This window comes from Gymnoscopelus braueri, assembly GCF_963280865.1.
Source record: "Gymnoscopelus braueri genome assembly, chromosome: 2".
Taxonomy (NCBI): domain Eukaryota; kingdom Metazoa; phylum Chordata; class Actinopteri; order Myctophiformes; family Myctophidae; genus Gymnoscopelus; species Gymnoscopelus braueri.
Genome location: NC_137604.1, coordinates 39,440,890 through 39,456,762, shown reverse-complemented (window position 1 = coordinate 39,456,762; position 15,873 = coordinate 39,440,890). Strand labels below are relative to the sequence as shown.

Sequence of the window (15,873 nt, the reverse complement as noted above, 5' to 3'; positions counted from 1 at the left end):
GCAGACTCTGCAGTGCCACCAAAAGGTGGATCCTAACTGTACACATTTTATGAATATTTTAATCTATCCATAACCTAGTGATCATTGCTTTTGCAGGGTGGATTAAGTCAGGCAACGGGTAGGAAAACATAACTGCATTGATTTAGTAGGTTAAACTTAACTAATGTCCTTAACACCAAGTCTGCCAGCATTAAACAATTATAAGAATGAGAACAGTGTAAAGCATTTGAAAGAAAATATTTATTACTAGTCTCTTTGATACAAACCACATTTAAAGATGACATTCAAGACAGAGTAAAATGCACAATAGTCTAACCAGAACCAAGGAAGAAATATGTTTATATGTTTATTTTCTTTAGAAGGCACGCAGGTTAAGCTCTAGCATAATCATACAGTAGTGTCGTCATGATGACCCAATGCTTTCTTTATCATGCTTTTGATAAGTCCTTGGCCGATAGCTTGTTTTCCTGAATTTCAACAGGATTTCCCAATGACCACTTCACCTATGTTCAGGTTGTGGTCATTTACTGGGTGAGGCTTTATAGCAGGAGTCTAGCAGCATTGTTAGAAGAGTTGCTGGTACTAGTTATTTGTACTTGTAGAAGCCTTCTCCTGTCTTTTTGCCATATTTGCCCTCTGCAACCAGCTTGTTCAGCATCTCACTGGGGGCAAAGAGTGGGTTTCCTGGGTCCATGGCACTCCAGCCTGAAAATGACATGAGGATTTAGGTTTATTTTGCTTTGAATCTTTACAAGTAGTATTGAAATGTGGTGAACTCTAGGTGGATTTGGGATTCCGCTTCTGATTTCAATCTAGGACCGTCTCACTTCAAAATCATATTAAGTCCAAATCTGAGGGCCGATTGAGGACTTTCTACACATCTGCAGCGCCATGGATTGGTTTGCAAGTTTGTAACAGCAGCGGTACTGCATGGATTAAAAAAAGGTGGGCCTAATAAAAAGACAACCCACCACAAGAACACTGGCTTTACAAGACATACATAGTACACTACACTAGTGCACAACATCCTATGTTGGTGTACTATTGTTCCCTATGTTTATCAAGTATCCAATTGTAAAATACTTGATAAACATACACCTAGGTCCACATGTAGCAGTAACACTGAACCAACGTCTTGTTTACAATATTTACTGTTTCGTTCCATGGATGTACAGTATTACCGTTCACAAAATCTCTCAAAATCCTGTTTCTTCGTTTACAGTGGGAGCGCCACGTTTTTGGAAACACCAGCAGTGTGGCGTGGCACTGAGCATTTATTTTGTGCTGGCATGTTCACGTGTGGCATTTTTATTTGCTTGAAGCTTGAGCTGAAATATTTTCAACTCTGGCATTTAGAAGCGTGGCGTTTCCAGCCGGGAAAAAAAGCCTCAGTGAGGTTAAAGGTTAGAAAGAGGTTCTTCCACTGACTGGCAGCTGCCCGCTCAAAATAACTTTGTTTAAGTCAAAATATTCAGGTCATTTTAAAAAGGTTCTGCTCACCATCCATGATGAACTTGGCCGTGTCCAGTCCTACGTAGTCCAGCAGCTCAAACGGACCCATGGGATATCCAGCACCAAGCTTCATAGCAATGTCAATGTCTTCTTTGGATCCATGACCTGCAGGGAGACAATGGAAACAAGCTTTGGAATGCTGCAGGGAACAGGACTCTTCTATTCTAATAGATAAGATCAGATTGCAGAGAGCAATTATACTGTATTTCATCAATTCACACATACTGATTTCAGTGTCTTACTATTTTCAACCACAGCAGAGGTTTTAAGTGTAATGGCACAATGGTTGAGATTCAATGCTGCTCGATTTTAAAGGGGTTTTGTGTCTATGAATAACTAATTTAACTAACATGCACATTTATGACAGTTGTAAAGACCATACCGTACCTTTCTCAGTCAAGCGGATGGCCTCCATCATGTAGGGAACAAGGAGGCGATTTACAATGAATCCAGGAGTATCCTGAAAGACAGAGTGACAAGGAGTTAAGACTATTCAAATAACCATTTGAAAGAATCACTTAAACATGTTGGAATAACCAAGACAACCATACTTTGCAGGACACAGGTGTCTTTCCAAGTGCTTTACTGAAGTTCAGGAGGGAATCAAACGTTTCTTGGCTTGTTGATGGAGTTGCGATGACCTGTGGAAGATGCAGACTTTGATGAAACAGACTCGGAAGAAAGTGAATCCGTATTGGCTGCGGCTGGAATCAATCATTCTACTTTTGATATTGAGTTTGGTGTCCTATACAGAGACAGACTATAATCCTCATTTTTCCTGCAATATTATGATTATATTATGATTTAGAATACATATGAACATATAGAGCACCGAAGTCCTGACGTCACTCGTTCATCCCCAGGTTTGCGGAAGTAATTTCTCTATGGAGAATAACATTGGGTCATCTTAGAATCGTCTCATATAAGAATTGTGGTCCAAAAATAAACACCGCGTGTCGGCGTTATTGTCAGGGAGGAGGTTCTGTATAGTTTATGATAGTCAGTCACTTATATTTGATACAGTCTGTTTCTGGCGAAAATGTAACTCATTTGGCGGAAGTAACATTAGCGTTTTCTCACCGTCAGTTGATGCTTCATATCCATAAGAGTCAACCCGCCGTGGTCATTTGTTTATTTTTGGAACACAGTTCTTATTTGACGCGATATTAAATACGTCTATGGGATTCAGAACGGGGGTGGAAAACTGCGAACCAGGTAGACAAACAAAGGATGTGTAAATGACGTCAGACTTCGGCGGTCTATTGTAGCTGTTTTTGTATACAATGTATCCCTTTTTGACAGAACAAGTTGTGTATGGGTAATCATAAATCCTCTAGTCATTTGAACACGACAACTCTCTTGATGTCAGAATTGTCTTCTCCGTGTTATCTATACAAACTGAGCAGAGACATCAAAAGCTGTGAAAACGTCCATATATACAGTATATATATATATATATATATATATATAGATATATATATATATAGGCCTACAGTACCTCTACAAGCTTCATCACCGGGACAGGGTTGAAGAAGTGCAGGCCACCAAACCTGTCAAGTCTACCGGTGGCACTAGCGATGTCAGCGATGGGCAGAGAAGATGTGTTACTGGCAAAGATGGTGTGACTAAAAACAGGAAAGGCACGAGCGCGCGCACACACACACACACACACACACACACACACACACACACACACACACACAACAGAAGTTAATCATCAATAGATTTCTGCCTCTTAATGCTTTCTATTTCAGTCTGCTATCTGAAGGCCACCATAGTCTCACCATGAAGATTCTTTTGCACAACAGATCAGAAATGCCATTTGAAGTCCAAATGTATTCTAAAATAAATGTTTTGTTTTTTTTACATAAAAGGGCTTCGAACAGAAATAGCCACGAGCTGTCCAGTTTACACAAAAAAGACAGCAGATCCAACGGAAAGGAGATGAGACAACAAGGTGAAGGTGATCTTCTGTTCCCATGAGCCACAGAATGACGTGAGAAGTGTCAGCCCCTAGTGATGCCTTCTCATCTTCAACACTGACTGTACTGCATTGACAATGAATAGCTAACAATATAACACATGAAATAGAAAAAATAACAGTCTAATGTCGTCTGGGGATTTCAAGTGACATTATAAAGACGTATTCACCACATTTACAGGCATATTAACAATGTAAATGAGCCAACGAGGGAAACGACACATGGGAGTCATAGGAAAAAGGCACTGTTGGGATTTAGTCCTAGCAATCCAAACAACATGGTTGCTGCTTGCTACCACTTTTAAGTGAACGTTAACATTCATATGTTGCTTCCAAAACATTAGGTGCTGACCACATTTATGGATCTAGCCAATGAATAGGTACATTTTGATTAAATTAATTGAACAAGCAGGGGACTGTGTCAGGAAGGTGATCTGCGTACTACAAGCTCCTTCTATTCTTCTCCTACCGTTTGCATCAGTGGCCTTACTTTTTCACAGGTGTACAAAAAACCTCATTGTTTATTAATGTAATAAAAATGGGAGACTTACGATGGGGCCACTTTGTCCAGCCCACCAAACAGACCCTGTTTGATTTTGAGGTTTTCTACAATGGCTTCCAGCACCAGGTCTGTACTTTGAACTGCAGATGCAGCGTCTGTTGAGATGGACACGTTCTTCATTACATTCTGGATGAACGCTGCGCCTGCCTGAAACAAACCACAGACAAAGTGGTTCTCATTATCATGCTAGTACCCATAAGTGGGGTGTATGAAAACTATGTATCTGGCATGTTAAGAAAAAAGAAAAGATTGGACTCCCCATCCACTACCACTGGGAGTCTGGGTTTGACACCCGCTTGGGACATTACTTTTTCAAACAACCGCAGACTACTTTTTTTCGCCGATAAAGTATAGTTTTGGACCATGACGGAGGCGCGCCGACTCAGCAGACCTTGAGGCCGAGGAGTCGCGCCCGAGCGCCTCCAGGCGCGAGTGCCCGCGTCGACCGGCCGATGGTCTGCTAGTCGACTAAGCGCCGTCCGAGTTATGTACCGATAGGCACAGAATCGTAAATGATGTTGTGGGGACTGCGTTTGCCCCAACTGCCACTTACTGCACTAACATAGCCCGCCAGCCCCGCCCCCTTGTGTTTCAAATGCATTGGAATAAGGCTGTTCGCGGGTGTGTGCGCGCGCGTGTGTGCGCATGCGTGTGTGTGTGCTCGTTTGTGCGTGTGTGCATGCGTGTGTGGTGTGGGGCTCATGTCTGGCTTGCATTGCCCTCTAGCATTGGGTCTACAGAATTGCCTGGGGGGCGGTGAAAACAAGCGCTCCCCTTTCAAATTCCCTGGAATGCCAATTTCCCTGTAATATATATATATATATATAAAGGCTCAAATGGGATACAGTGATACAAGGTCCACATAGAAAGGTGGTGTCATTCTCTGCCAACATTTTCCTTTTTCTTTTAAGTTTTGTATTTGTTGATAAGTATTGTGTTATTTTCTTTTTGCCATGTTGAGATTAATTGAATACATAGGACCACAATGGAAACAAGTCCCCTGGACTTTTTTGTGTAATCTTTCTAGCCTACAGTAAATGTCTGACTGTACCTTGTGCTGTTTACAATTCTGTCTAATAAAGTATTCAATCAATCAAAAATCGTGGTGACATATGGTTTTCTCTATACAGTACAACAATTCCTTCCCTGGCATTAGTAAACTCAAGGATTTAACCACAGGGAGAAAATCTGAACATTCTTTCTAATTAAGAAAGGAAGAGGAAAAAACAGCTTTACATTTCTCAACTAATAACCTTTTTAAATTTATTTTTTGCTCAAGAAGGAAGTGTTGAGTGACCATAATACTGACCTCTGGCTTATCAGCAAACTTTTTCTTCACCACTCTCTTCAGACTTCCCTCAATTCCTGCCACAGATTTCTTCAGGATGTCTTCAACCTGGTCGACCAGCGTCACAGTGTGGCCAGTGGCTGCAGCAACCTGTCAAAAAACACATTGACAGCGATGAAGCCTAATTAACAATCCACCGCTTTTGCCTTCATTTGTCAAATTGGCAAGCTCGAATTTCAAATAATTCTGACCATTTTAAAAGCATAGATGTGTTGGTGTGCACGAAGAGTTAATGGTAATGAATGATAAATGACAACTAGTTGTCACTAAATACAAGGCATGCATGCAATTAATAAAGTGCATGCACTTCATTAGGAAGTGTTATTTGTCTAGCCTTGGATCAAGACTAGCCTGGTAAACCCCCCCTCCCTCCGGAAATCTCATTTGCATTTGGTGCTGTGAAACAAAATGTGTGTCGCAAGCTTCTTCCATTTGACGGAGTGAGGTTAGATCAAGACGATCATAGATTTTATCGAGTCTAACTTTACTTTCGTAACTACAATAGTCTTGGTCTCTACCCCCAATTGTCACTGGACATCCGCGCGGAAAGCCCGTACTTCTCCGCACATGTACAAAAAAAACATATGAAGTGCTGACCCCGTAGCCACGGATGTTAACTCGGCATTCGGAACCTGTATGCAATGTATTAGACCGCATTTTTTAATAGATATGCGTTTTAATCCCGTCTGTGTCGGATTCTGTCGGAATGTTCCCTGTATTCCTCAATGGGCGGTAGTGACGGGGCGCATACGGTGAAAGCCAGTATTACACTCAATGTAAACCGGAAGTAAACTAGGGGGGAAATGGCGTTCAGACGCAGACGGGATTAAAACACATATCTATTGAAAAATACGGACTAATACATTACACACATACTCCGAATGCCGAGTTAACATTTAGGGCAACCGGGTAAGCACCTTCTATTTTGCACTTGTATATGGTCCAAGAAATACGGGATTTACTTGTGAAAGCCCAGGAAACCCTGGGGGGTGCAGCCCAAGACTATCATAGATATGCACATGTAAAAATCGATCAAATACATCTATGACAGTCTTGGTCCAAGGCTATTATTTGTCTTAAGTTATATACTTTGCGTTTGCGTTACAATCTTGCCTTCACTGCTTTTAGAAGGTGTTGCTAAACTTGCAGTTCAAGGCTTCTCAGCAGCAGCTAATGTTTAGCTAGTTTAACTTTAGCACGTACCAACAGCGCACGCTGGCAAACATTACCTGAGCAATTCCCGCACCCATTTGTCCACCTCCAATAATAGTAATGTTCTTTATGACCACATTTCTGACGGCTGAAGAGGAGAACCCTCTGGATAAATGGTGAGTGACAAACGCCATGATTTAAAGAAGTAATGTGACTGACTGTCGTCTGTAGCTGCTGCAGCTGCTGGTGCAACGACTAGTGTAATGTATCCCATCGCCTGGGGTGACGGCCGGTCTCCAGCGTTGCCAGATTTTGCGAGAATAATAAGCAACCAGGTCTATGTAAATAAGCCCAAAGAAGCGACTAACACATGAGCACTTTAAACCTACAGTATACAATACATCGGCTATTTGAAATTAGCCAAAATCTTGGGGGGGAAAAATGCTATTTGAAATATTTGAAACATTTTAACAACACAAATCTGATGTTTTCAGATGGGGATAAGTACGTGGACATATTCATTTGGGGGTCCATGACATGAAAATGTTTGAGAACCACTGGTTTAAACAACATTAGGAAACAAGGCCAAATAAGCAACTACACTTTAGAAAAAAGGCCAAAAAAAACGCATCCCCGCAACTACCAATATTTACCAGCAACTTTACAGGAAAACGAGCCCAAAGTCGCTTATAATAAGCGGACCTGGCAACGCTGCCGGTCACGCTGTGATAGGCTAGTTGTAAAACTCTGTTTGTAAACATAGGAGCTAATTAGTTTTATTGAATTCATTGTAATGATAAAGATGACCATACTGAAATCTGAGAGATGACTATTTAACGAATACTACCTACCTCCACGTTTAGTAATTATGAAACAAAAAGGCTGGTAAACGACCTCCTCCACTGACTCAATATATAGTAGGCCTAGATTATTATTACATAATGGTCTGTCGATTATGTTTTGGGTGTAGTTAGTAATCAACTGAATTTGTATTATTATACAATTGTAAATGTTATATTGGCTGTTTTTGTATGAATCATTTATCAATTGAGGTTGCCTGGCAACCAACTAGCCACTAAACTCGACATCCCCTCCGAGCAATGGGATCTACCCTACAAGAAGGTCAGCGTTCACAAACCATGATCATGCAGGAGACAATTCTATGACCCCTGACACACTTTATTTTTGTACTGTAGGTGAAAGGTTTTAAGAGACAACGGGTATATTTTGTAGTGAAGTAACAGTACTGTTCACTTCACCTTTACTCAAATCAGAGTATTTGACTACCTTTTCAGGCCTTAACCCCCCCCAAAAAACATATTTGAACTGGGGACCCCCCCACGCTGATAAGCACTTGGAATGAAGGAATTGGGGCATTCAATTTTGTTTGACTCGGATCCACAGATAAATATTGTGAAAATAGCAGATCTACAAGCCCACAACGCCTCGTGTTGCGAGTCGTTATATTATTTGACCAATTAACGTTTGACCAGTTTTTATAGTTTGTTTATTACATTTGATGCAGTAATGGTCTTTTTCTTTTTGTGGTATTAAAAAGGTCTTACAATTCCTTAAATTGTCACTTCACTGTCATCTGGGTACCCCCCAAAAAATCATGTGGGGGATCCCGACCCACAGGTCTATCACTGCTATATTCAAATACACAGGAAGATCCTTATTAGTGTATTAGTGTAAGAATGGTCCCTCCCTAGTACACAAGTTAAATTAACATTCAGGACTCAGGATGCTGTGTATGCAAAATAAAAAAGACCCCCCCCCCCCCCCGACAGAAAAAATAACAACAAATATGAAGATAGCCTGTTTTATTGACAGCCTGACAATAACCTAATCTAACCATAAATAAATATTGAAGTGAGACTTGAAATGATAGCCACAGTTGGTTAATCAGTCAACATCCTTAATTCCATTAAATCCATTCGGAAATTAATATTATGTTCTGTGTCAGGAAAATCAGTAAAATGATTGAATACGACAAATTCTTTTTAAATACATTTGCTTGTTTTCTTTCAAGTATTAGGTATGGGCAACAAACAAATTCCTCCTTATCTACCTTCTCTTCAGAGTAGGTGAGGTACAAACGTAGGCGCACAACACACAACAGCGCCATCAGCTGACTGTCTGTGTGGTGTGTAGAGTGTGCACAAAGGAACTTTTTCAACCGAGTTATCTCCCGACGTATAGTCTCTCTGTAGTAGTCAGGACAACTCAGTTTGGTGTGCATGGGCCATTAGAACTGCATGACTGTTTAGCTAAAATGATAATCATGATTCTTTTTGCTTTATATTGTATCACACAATTATTAATGACAATTATTGATGATTGATTTGGTCAGATTTCTTTTCTTAATGCCTCTGTTGCTCATTTGGAGCCATATCTTTGACCAATATAAATGGTATGTCATGGCCTCTGAGATTTTATAATGCCTCTGTGAGCCTGATGGATGTGGAGATGGGTTCAGGGCCAATATTCATCAAGCGTCTCAGAATCACTCCTAAGATTCGTGCTAAAAATCTTACTAGGACTAAAATATTCCTACCTCATCGTGGGACAAGAGACTCTTCCTAAAACAGTCACTCTCGATTCTTCCTTCCTATTAACCTTCCAATAAAAATAAGTGTTAGTGTACAACTTTTGATTGTTGTACACTAACATGTTATAATCTTTTCACTTCATTAAAAAGCCCTAAAAATGAACTCTGAACACTGTATTAAGATGCGCAATTTCATTGCAATCATGAAGGCTCTTTGTCCACTTTCTGGGTAGACTGCGTAAACACTGCTCTAGAGGTGTACCGTCAGTGTGTGCATGTTATAACATGCTTTACAATGAATATGCGACTGTCCATTACATACTATATACATTATACTATGCCTGTTATATAACGAGCCTATCATTCCAATGGATTATAAGGTAAACAATATGTAATCGTGACATCATATTGACACTTACAAAAAACATCACCCCTGCTGTACAAGATCACGATCAGTCATAAAAATTATTCAATTTCTATCTAAACGATAGCTTTTACTAAGCTTGTAGTTGTCAAGCTTTCCCATGCAACACATCTCTCCTTCCCCAAAATGTGTGTGCAATGCGCATCTTCTGGGAACATGTCAGTAGACTACAGCTCTCAAGCTCTCCTAAATTCTGATTAGATAGCAACTCTTTCCTAAGAAAGTAATATTGATAACGTGCTCCTATGCCTAAAAGTAGGACCAAATTTGCATACTTTTGAGAATTGTCAGCTATGTATCCTACTCTGAAGCACTTCATAATATGGCCCTGAGCCCTTATACGTCAAACATCTCAGAAACATTCACAGGTATTGTTCAAAAAAATTGAATAGTACAAAAAATACTCCTGCCTTAGAGTTGGACTGCGACAACTGCTTACAGCAAGGACTGGTAGTTCTCTTTTGAGAATGAATAAAATCACGGTTTTACAACACTCAGTCGCAAAATTGAAATCATGATCATATTGTTTTCATGACGCTAGGACCACAACTTGATTACTTTAGATAGATTATCGAGGCCGTTTATGAGGTAGATATGTATTTTGGGAAAACCGATCGATACACTGGTCTAAAGCTGGATTCGAGATTGGTTGGTCAGCTTGGTTAAAGTGAGATGGGGGTTGACTCTGGAGTCCTGGTAGTCTCTCCATACACGTAAGCAGAGACCGGGCCCCCAAGTGAGGAACCCAGAGCGGGAGAGAAAGAAAGGGAGGAGAAATCGGGGAGAGACAGGGTTGAGTAGGGATGGGAAAGGCTGAACCATTAAATGGGAGTAGTTCCTGTCATTATTTGTGGAACTTGGAATTGGCGGTTGGGAGTGGTTTAGGCATGGCGTGGTCAAGTGTAGTCCTTCCTCCCAAACTCCAGTTATTTACATTCATGAGCTACTCATTCAAAATCTGTTGACTGAGAGTTGCTGGAATATAATTAGGAGGGATGCAGTGAGGAAAAGTGGGATGGGGTGGGCACTTTGCTGGGGAGAGCTGAGGGGCCCCCGTTCAAGGGCCCTGTTATATTTTGCATAGATGTTTATAACACCTTTTTGAGAATTTATCTCGCCTTTATTATTTATATTGAGCTATTGATTAATCCTACGTTAGTTAGTTGTTGGTGTTTTTTTAAATATAAAATATATATTTAATATATAATTTATATATAAATATATACAATAAGCTTGTTGTCAAGCTGGGAACCAGGGTCACAGAAGGACCCAATTTGGGACAACTTTCGAGCTCTCCTAAAATCAGATAGGGGTCTTTGCTAAATATTGACTCCTATGCCTAAAAGAAGAATCACTGGGATTTTCTGGGTGCTTAGGAATTATTTCCAATTAAGCCCCTTACAGTGATTGGGAGCCTCAGGTACGAGGTTTCACACACACTCTGAATGGGCAGGGAGCCAAGGTCAGGCCAAACCGACCATGCATTGAGGGAGGAGCCTGCCCCTCTGGCAGCTTGAAGGTGAAGGCCTGCATCAGGGTGGTGAACATCAGAAACAGCTCCATCTTAGCCAGCTGTTCGCCCATACAAACCCTGCGACCTGAGGGACAGAATAGAACAGAATAATAATAATAATACATTTTATTTGTAAAGCACTTCATATGTGAACCAAATCTCAAAGTGCTACATGTTAAAAACAAAGAACAAAAAAAAAACAATAATAATAAAACAGTGAAATTAATAAATTCAGATCAAAGGTCAGCTAAACACAGTTAAGAAGAAGTTTAAAAAGTTAAACAAACACACATGGCATCACTGAGTCCATCTCGGCAAATGCCTAATGTTTATTAATGCCTGATTTATTGTCCACTATTTACTTAGGAACGTAGAACTTAGAATAGGAACGTTGCCAAGAACTAGGTTAACCCTTGTACTTGGTTGGTATGTTGTTGATCAAGGACCCAAAGCCCATTCTGCTGTTGTACTCGTGACCATGGATTATATTGTCACTATTATGCTTAAAATGTAACTGTACCCAATAATATACAAATGAATTCCTGTACCCATGTCTGAGCCCTATGAGGTTTTAACTGGTTCACTTGTAAACAATATGACCTACCAATCCCAAATGGCATGAAGCACTCTTTCCTCTGCAACCTCCCTTCATTGTCCAGAAAGCGTGCAGGGTTGAACTCGTCTGGGTTCTCCCACATAGTTGGATCTCTGTGGACAGACCACAAGTTGGGGATAATGACCGTCCCCTTGGGAATGGTGTAGCCTCTGAAAACTGACAAAATACAAATATAGGACAATAAATTAACAAGGGCATTGCTTGACCTAATCAGACACAAGTGAAATTACAAGATCAATGTAATTATAGACTATCACAGATATTGTTACATGACAAACTTCAGCTCTGTATTGTCCTTAAGGCACAATGGTTTATGGGCCTTTTACACCAACTCGTGAAGAAAATGAACACTGATATATAGCCAATATACAAGCTGCCTTTTTAATCAGAGCATGTAAAATCTTTGCAGCAATTGTGTGCATTAAACCCCCAGTGACCAGATGCCAAAATGTTTTCAACACAATGACGTATGTACTGTTACGTAGCTCTTGTGGAAACATTATTTCGTATGGTATGGTATGGACCTTTATGATGTTCATCATGTAGGAAGTTGCGGGAAAATAGCATGTCCAGTCAACATTAGAGGTAGGTTAAATCTTACCTATGGTTTCCGAGGCCATGTGAGGAATAGCCAGTGGAACCACTACCGTCATCCTCTGTACCTCCATGATGGTGGCCTCAGTGAAGGGTAGAAGGCCCTTGTCAGTGAGCGAAGGGCCCCGATCTCTCCCAACCACCTCGTCAATCTCTGCCTGGACCTTCTCTGGAATCACAACGGTTAGAATTAAACACAGTAAGCAATCAAGCACCAAGGAGTACCAGCTTACTACTTTTATCCTATATGTTTATCACACGCACGTCTTACTCCTTAGTATAAATTAGGCTTTGGCAGTAAAGTTGTGAATGCAGCAGTGCAACAAACCACAAGTTTGTTTTGGTTTGATTTCAAACGGACTTCTGGGAAACGCAGTTATAACAGATCGCTGTAATGACTGGTGTCACCAAAAAGAACGGTATATGCATGGTCTGACAAGCCTGAAAATGGCAATCTACAAGCTTGTAGATCCTTTATTTACAGAGTATACATTAACCATAACCTGAACCATTCTTTAATGTGATACAGAAAAGATAAGAAATAAAATACATGTATTTTCTAGTTTTTGTCTGAGAACTAATTTAAATAATCATAATTTGTCTGGAGTCTCACTTTGTGAAAAAAAAACATTGAATTGTGGGTTGAGTGAATCGTTACATCCCTACCTAAAAAGGATTTAGTTTTAGAACTAGAATGCAAACAAGGATGAAATGAATGGGCCTATGGCTACTAATTACCTTGTACATCCGGGTATAAAACCATATAGAGCAGGATCCACAGGAATGAATTGGAGGTGGTGTCAGTACCTGCGATGAAGAAATCACCTATTATATAAAAAAGGTAGTCTTCTGAAAAACTGCTGTCCATCTCTCCATTGGCTTGCTGAGCCAACATCTCTATCAAGTACATATCTATAAGATCTCTGGGGTTACCAGGATCCAACGTTGCCCTATGCCTGGCAATAATCCTCTTCAGAAACACTGTTATGTCCCCTTCTACCTGCCGGAGCTCCTTGAAAACCCCACAGGGAAGATGGTACAATGGTGGGAAAACATTGATGAGTACTGCGGGGCTGTTGACGCTGATCTCCAGCCCACGTGCCATCAGGTCCAGCAGTGTGCGGAACTCGCGGTCCTCGTGGTGGAAGCGTTGACCAAGACTTAGCGAGCAAATGACATTGGACACAGCGTTGCTAACCAGAGGGCTGGGGTCGATTCCGCGGCCCCCTGACTCCTCACTGAGTCTCAGCAGTTCCTCTTTGACTACAGCCAGGCCCTCCAGGACGCAGGGTTCTAAGCTCAGCTTTCCCAGGCCGAAGGTTCGAAGAGTGCTGTGGCAGAACTTGCGCTGCTTTCTCCACACTGGACCATATGGTGCAAAGACTATACCTTAATGTCCAAAACAAAAAGGGAAATTAGATTTTGTTTAGTTTTGGTGGTAATGGTTTGTCTGATTATGATTTATCTCTCTGCAGTATTTAGGAAATTAAAATACTTCATTTTAAGTACTGTACTGTACAATTTTGAATGACTTTGCTTGAGCATTTCCACTACATTTCAAAGGGAAATCTTGTAGGCTACTTTTTACTACGATACATTAATTTAACTAGTAGTTACTTTTCAGATATAGAATTGACAAAATAGATAATATAACAAGTTTTAAAATACAACACATTGTTAAAGATTAATCCAGTGGTTTCAAACCTTTTTGGCTTTTGATGTTAATATTTAAGCAACGTCGTTTGGTCACATTTCAGTTGTTAACAGCTCCAAGTGATTTTTCCATTTAAACTTCTAATATGGTTTAATTTCAATACATTTTCAAATGATCCAACTAAAATCTAAGATTTGAGAAAAAGTCCAAAAATGTAATATACCCAATAATCTCACAATAACAACCGATCAGATTTATCTGGTGCCTGGCCCCTATTGGGAACCACTGGACTAAACTAAACTGTATATAAAGTAGTTCACCTCGGTCTATTTGTGAACTCTATTTACATTGATTGCTGTGAACTTGCATCCCCTTTGGACTCCTGCGTATTAGCTCTGGACCAGAGCTAGCCCTATGCTGCTCCGTTTACTAGTAGTAATGGGGCTGCACAGTGGCACTGGCTGAGATCATTAATAAATCGTACATGTGTGTGTAATAGTGCAGTGGTTCTCAACCTTTTCGGGCTGTGACCCCCCAAAAAATCATATTTGAACTGGGGATCCCCCACCCTGATAAGCACTTAGAATGTAGTAGTTGAGGCATTACATTTAGTTTGACTCGGTTCCACAGATAAATATTGTGAAAATAGCAGATCTACAAGCTTGTAGATCGGCTTTTTTTTTTTTTTTTGCCTCTTTCTTATATTATTTGACAATTTGGCCAATGTTTGACCAGTTTTTATAGTATCGTTTATTGATTACTTTTGATGCAGTTAAAAGGTATTTTTCTTTACTTTTCTTATAATTGAGGTATTAAAAAGGTCTTAAAAGTCTTGAATTGACACTTCGCTGTCATGTGGGGACGCCCCTGGGGATCCCGATCCACAGGTTGAGAACCATTGTAATAGTGAAACATTAAAGCGCTTACCTTTCCGTTTTGTCATGATGGTGATGGCTGGAATATCCGGCCTGTCTGAGAACACCTCTGCGTGGTTGGACAGAGCATCCCTGATCACTTCATACCCGTTCAGCACAACCACCAGCTGACTGCCCACAAACAGGCTGTATAAGTTACCGTACACCTTGGCCTGTTCCATCAGAATCACCTGAGGAGATGATGGAGTTGACTTGTTGTTGGGCTCCCGTCGACCTCCTCCAAACCTCTTCCAGACAAAAGAAGGGACGAGAAACCCACCGAAGTTGCCCACAATCGGCCATGGTTTCGGACCAGGGGGGATGTTTGCGAGATAGCGTCGTTTTTTATAGATGTACATGGAATAATAGACAGTGCAGAATACAACCAAAACAGCAATAAAAAGCTTACATGCCATAGCGGCGGGATAGATCGTAGTTCCTCTATCCATAATTGCAAAAGCATGCTTTTGCTACCAATGAGCAGCTGAATTATGAATTTAGTTATGCCATATTCTGTCTTTAGCAGACAAGGACGTGGTGATATGCACCGTTATGTATGCGCCACCCCTGGCAAAGCGTTCTTCCTGTACTGTTGCGCAAACGTTGACATGTTATTGTTTACTTCATGTCTATTGGCTGATAGAAATGTGGTGTGTGCTTGATTGGTTTGTGTCACGACCGACGTCAACCAATGGGATGATCCATGATCCATACGCCATGACGTAGGCGAGTGGTTCTCAACCTGTGGGTTGTGACCCCCAGGGGGGTCCCCACATGATTTTGGGGGGTTTCCAGATGACAGTGAAGTGACAATTTAAGGACTTATAAGACCTTTTTAATACAAAAAACGACCATTGCTGCATCAAAATTAATCAACAAACTGTACTATAAAAACTGGTCAAACATTGGCCAAACGGTCAAATCATTTAAGAAAGAGGCAAACATTTTGAAAATAGCAGATCTACAAGCTTGCAAGCTTGTAGATCTGCTATTTTCACAATATTTAGCTGTGGAACCGAGTCAAACTACTCCTACAATTCCAAATGCTTATC

The 15,873-nt window shown here is 40.7% G+C and overlaps 2 protein-coding genes across 2 annotated transcripts; both read right to left on the bottom strand.

Annotated features, from left to right (window-relative positions):
• Positions 1-220: 220 nt before the first annotated feature.
• hadh (hydroxyacyl-CoA dehydrogenase) lies at positions 221-6,796 on the bottom strand. The gene is made up of 8 exons (XM_080450260.1): positions 6,633-6,796; positions 5,365-5,493; positions 4,045-4,202; positions 3,011-3,137; positions 2,064-2,153; positions 1,900-1,972; positions 1,501-1,617; positions 221-705 (listed from the first exon to the last, which is right to left on the bottom strand). The coding sequence occupies exons 1-8, from the start codon at positions 6,747-6,749 to the stop codon at positions 587-589; spliced, it is 930 nt and encodes a 309-aa protein (XP_080306386.1). The 5' UTR covers positions 6,750-6,796; the 3' UTR covers positions 221-586.
• A 1,701-nt stretch (positions 6,797-8,497) lies between these two features.
• cyp2u1 (cytochrome P450, family 2, subfamily U, polypeptide 1) lies at positions 8,498-15,378 on the bottom strand. Its single transcript, XM_080452757.1, has 5 exons — positions 14,835-15,378; positions 12,992-13,642; positions 12,261-12,422; positions 11,648-11,815; positions 8,498-11,128 (listed from the first exon to the last, which is right to left on the bottom strand). The coding sequence occupies exons 1-5, from the start codon at positions 15,268-15,270 to the stop codon at positions 10,947-10,949; spliced, it is 1,599 nt and encodes a 532-aa protein (XP_080308883.1). The 5' UTR covers positions 15,271-15,378; the 3' UTR covers positions 8,498-10,946.
• Between the last annotated feature and the right edge of the window lie 495 nt (positions 15,379-15,873).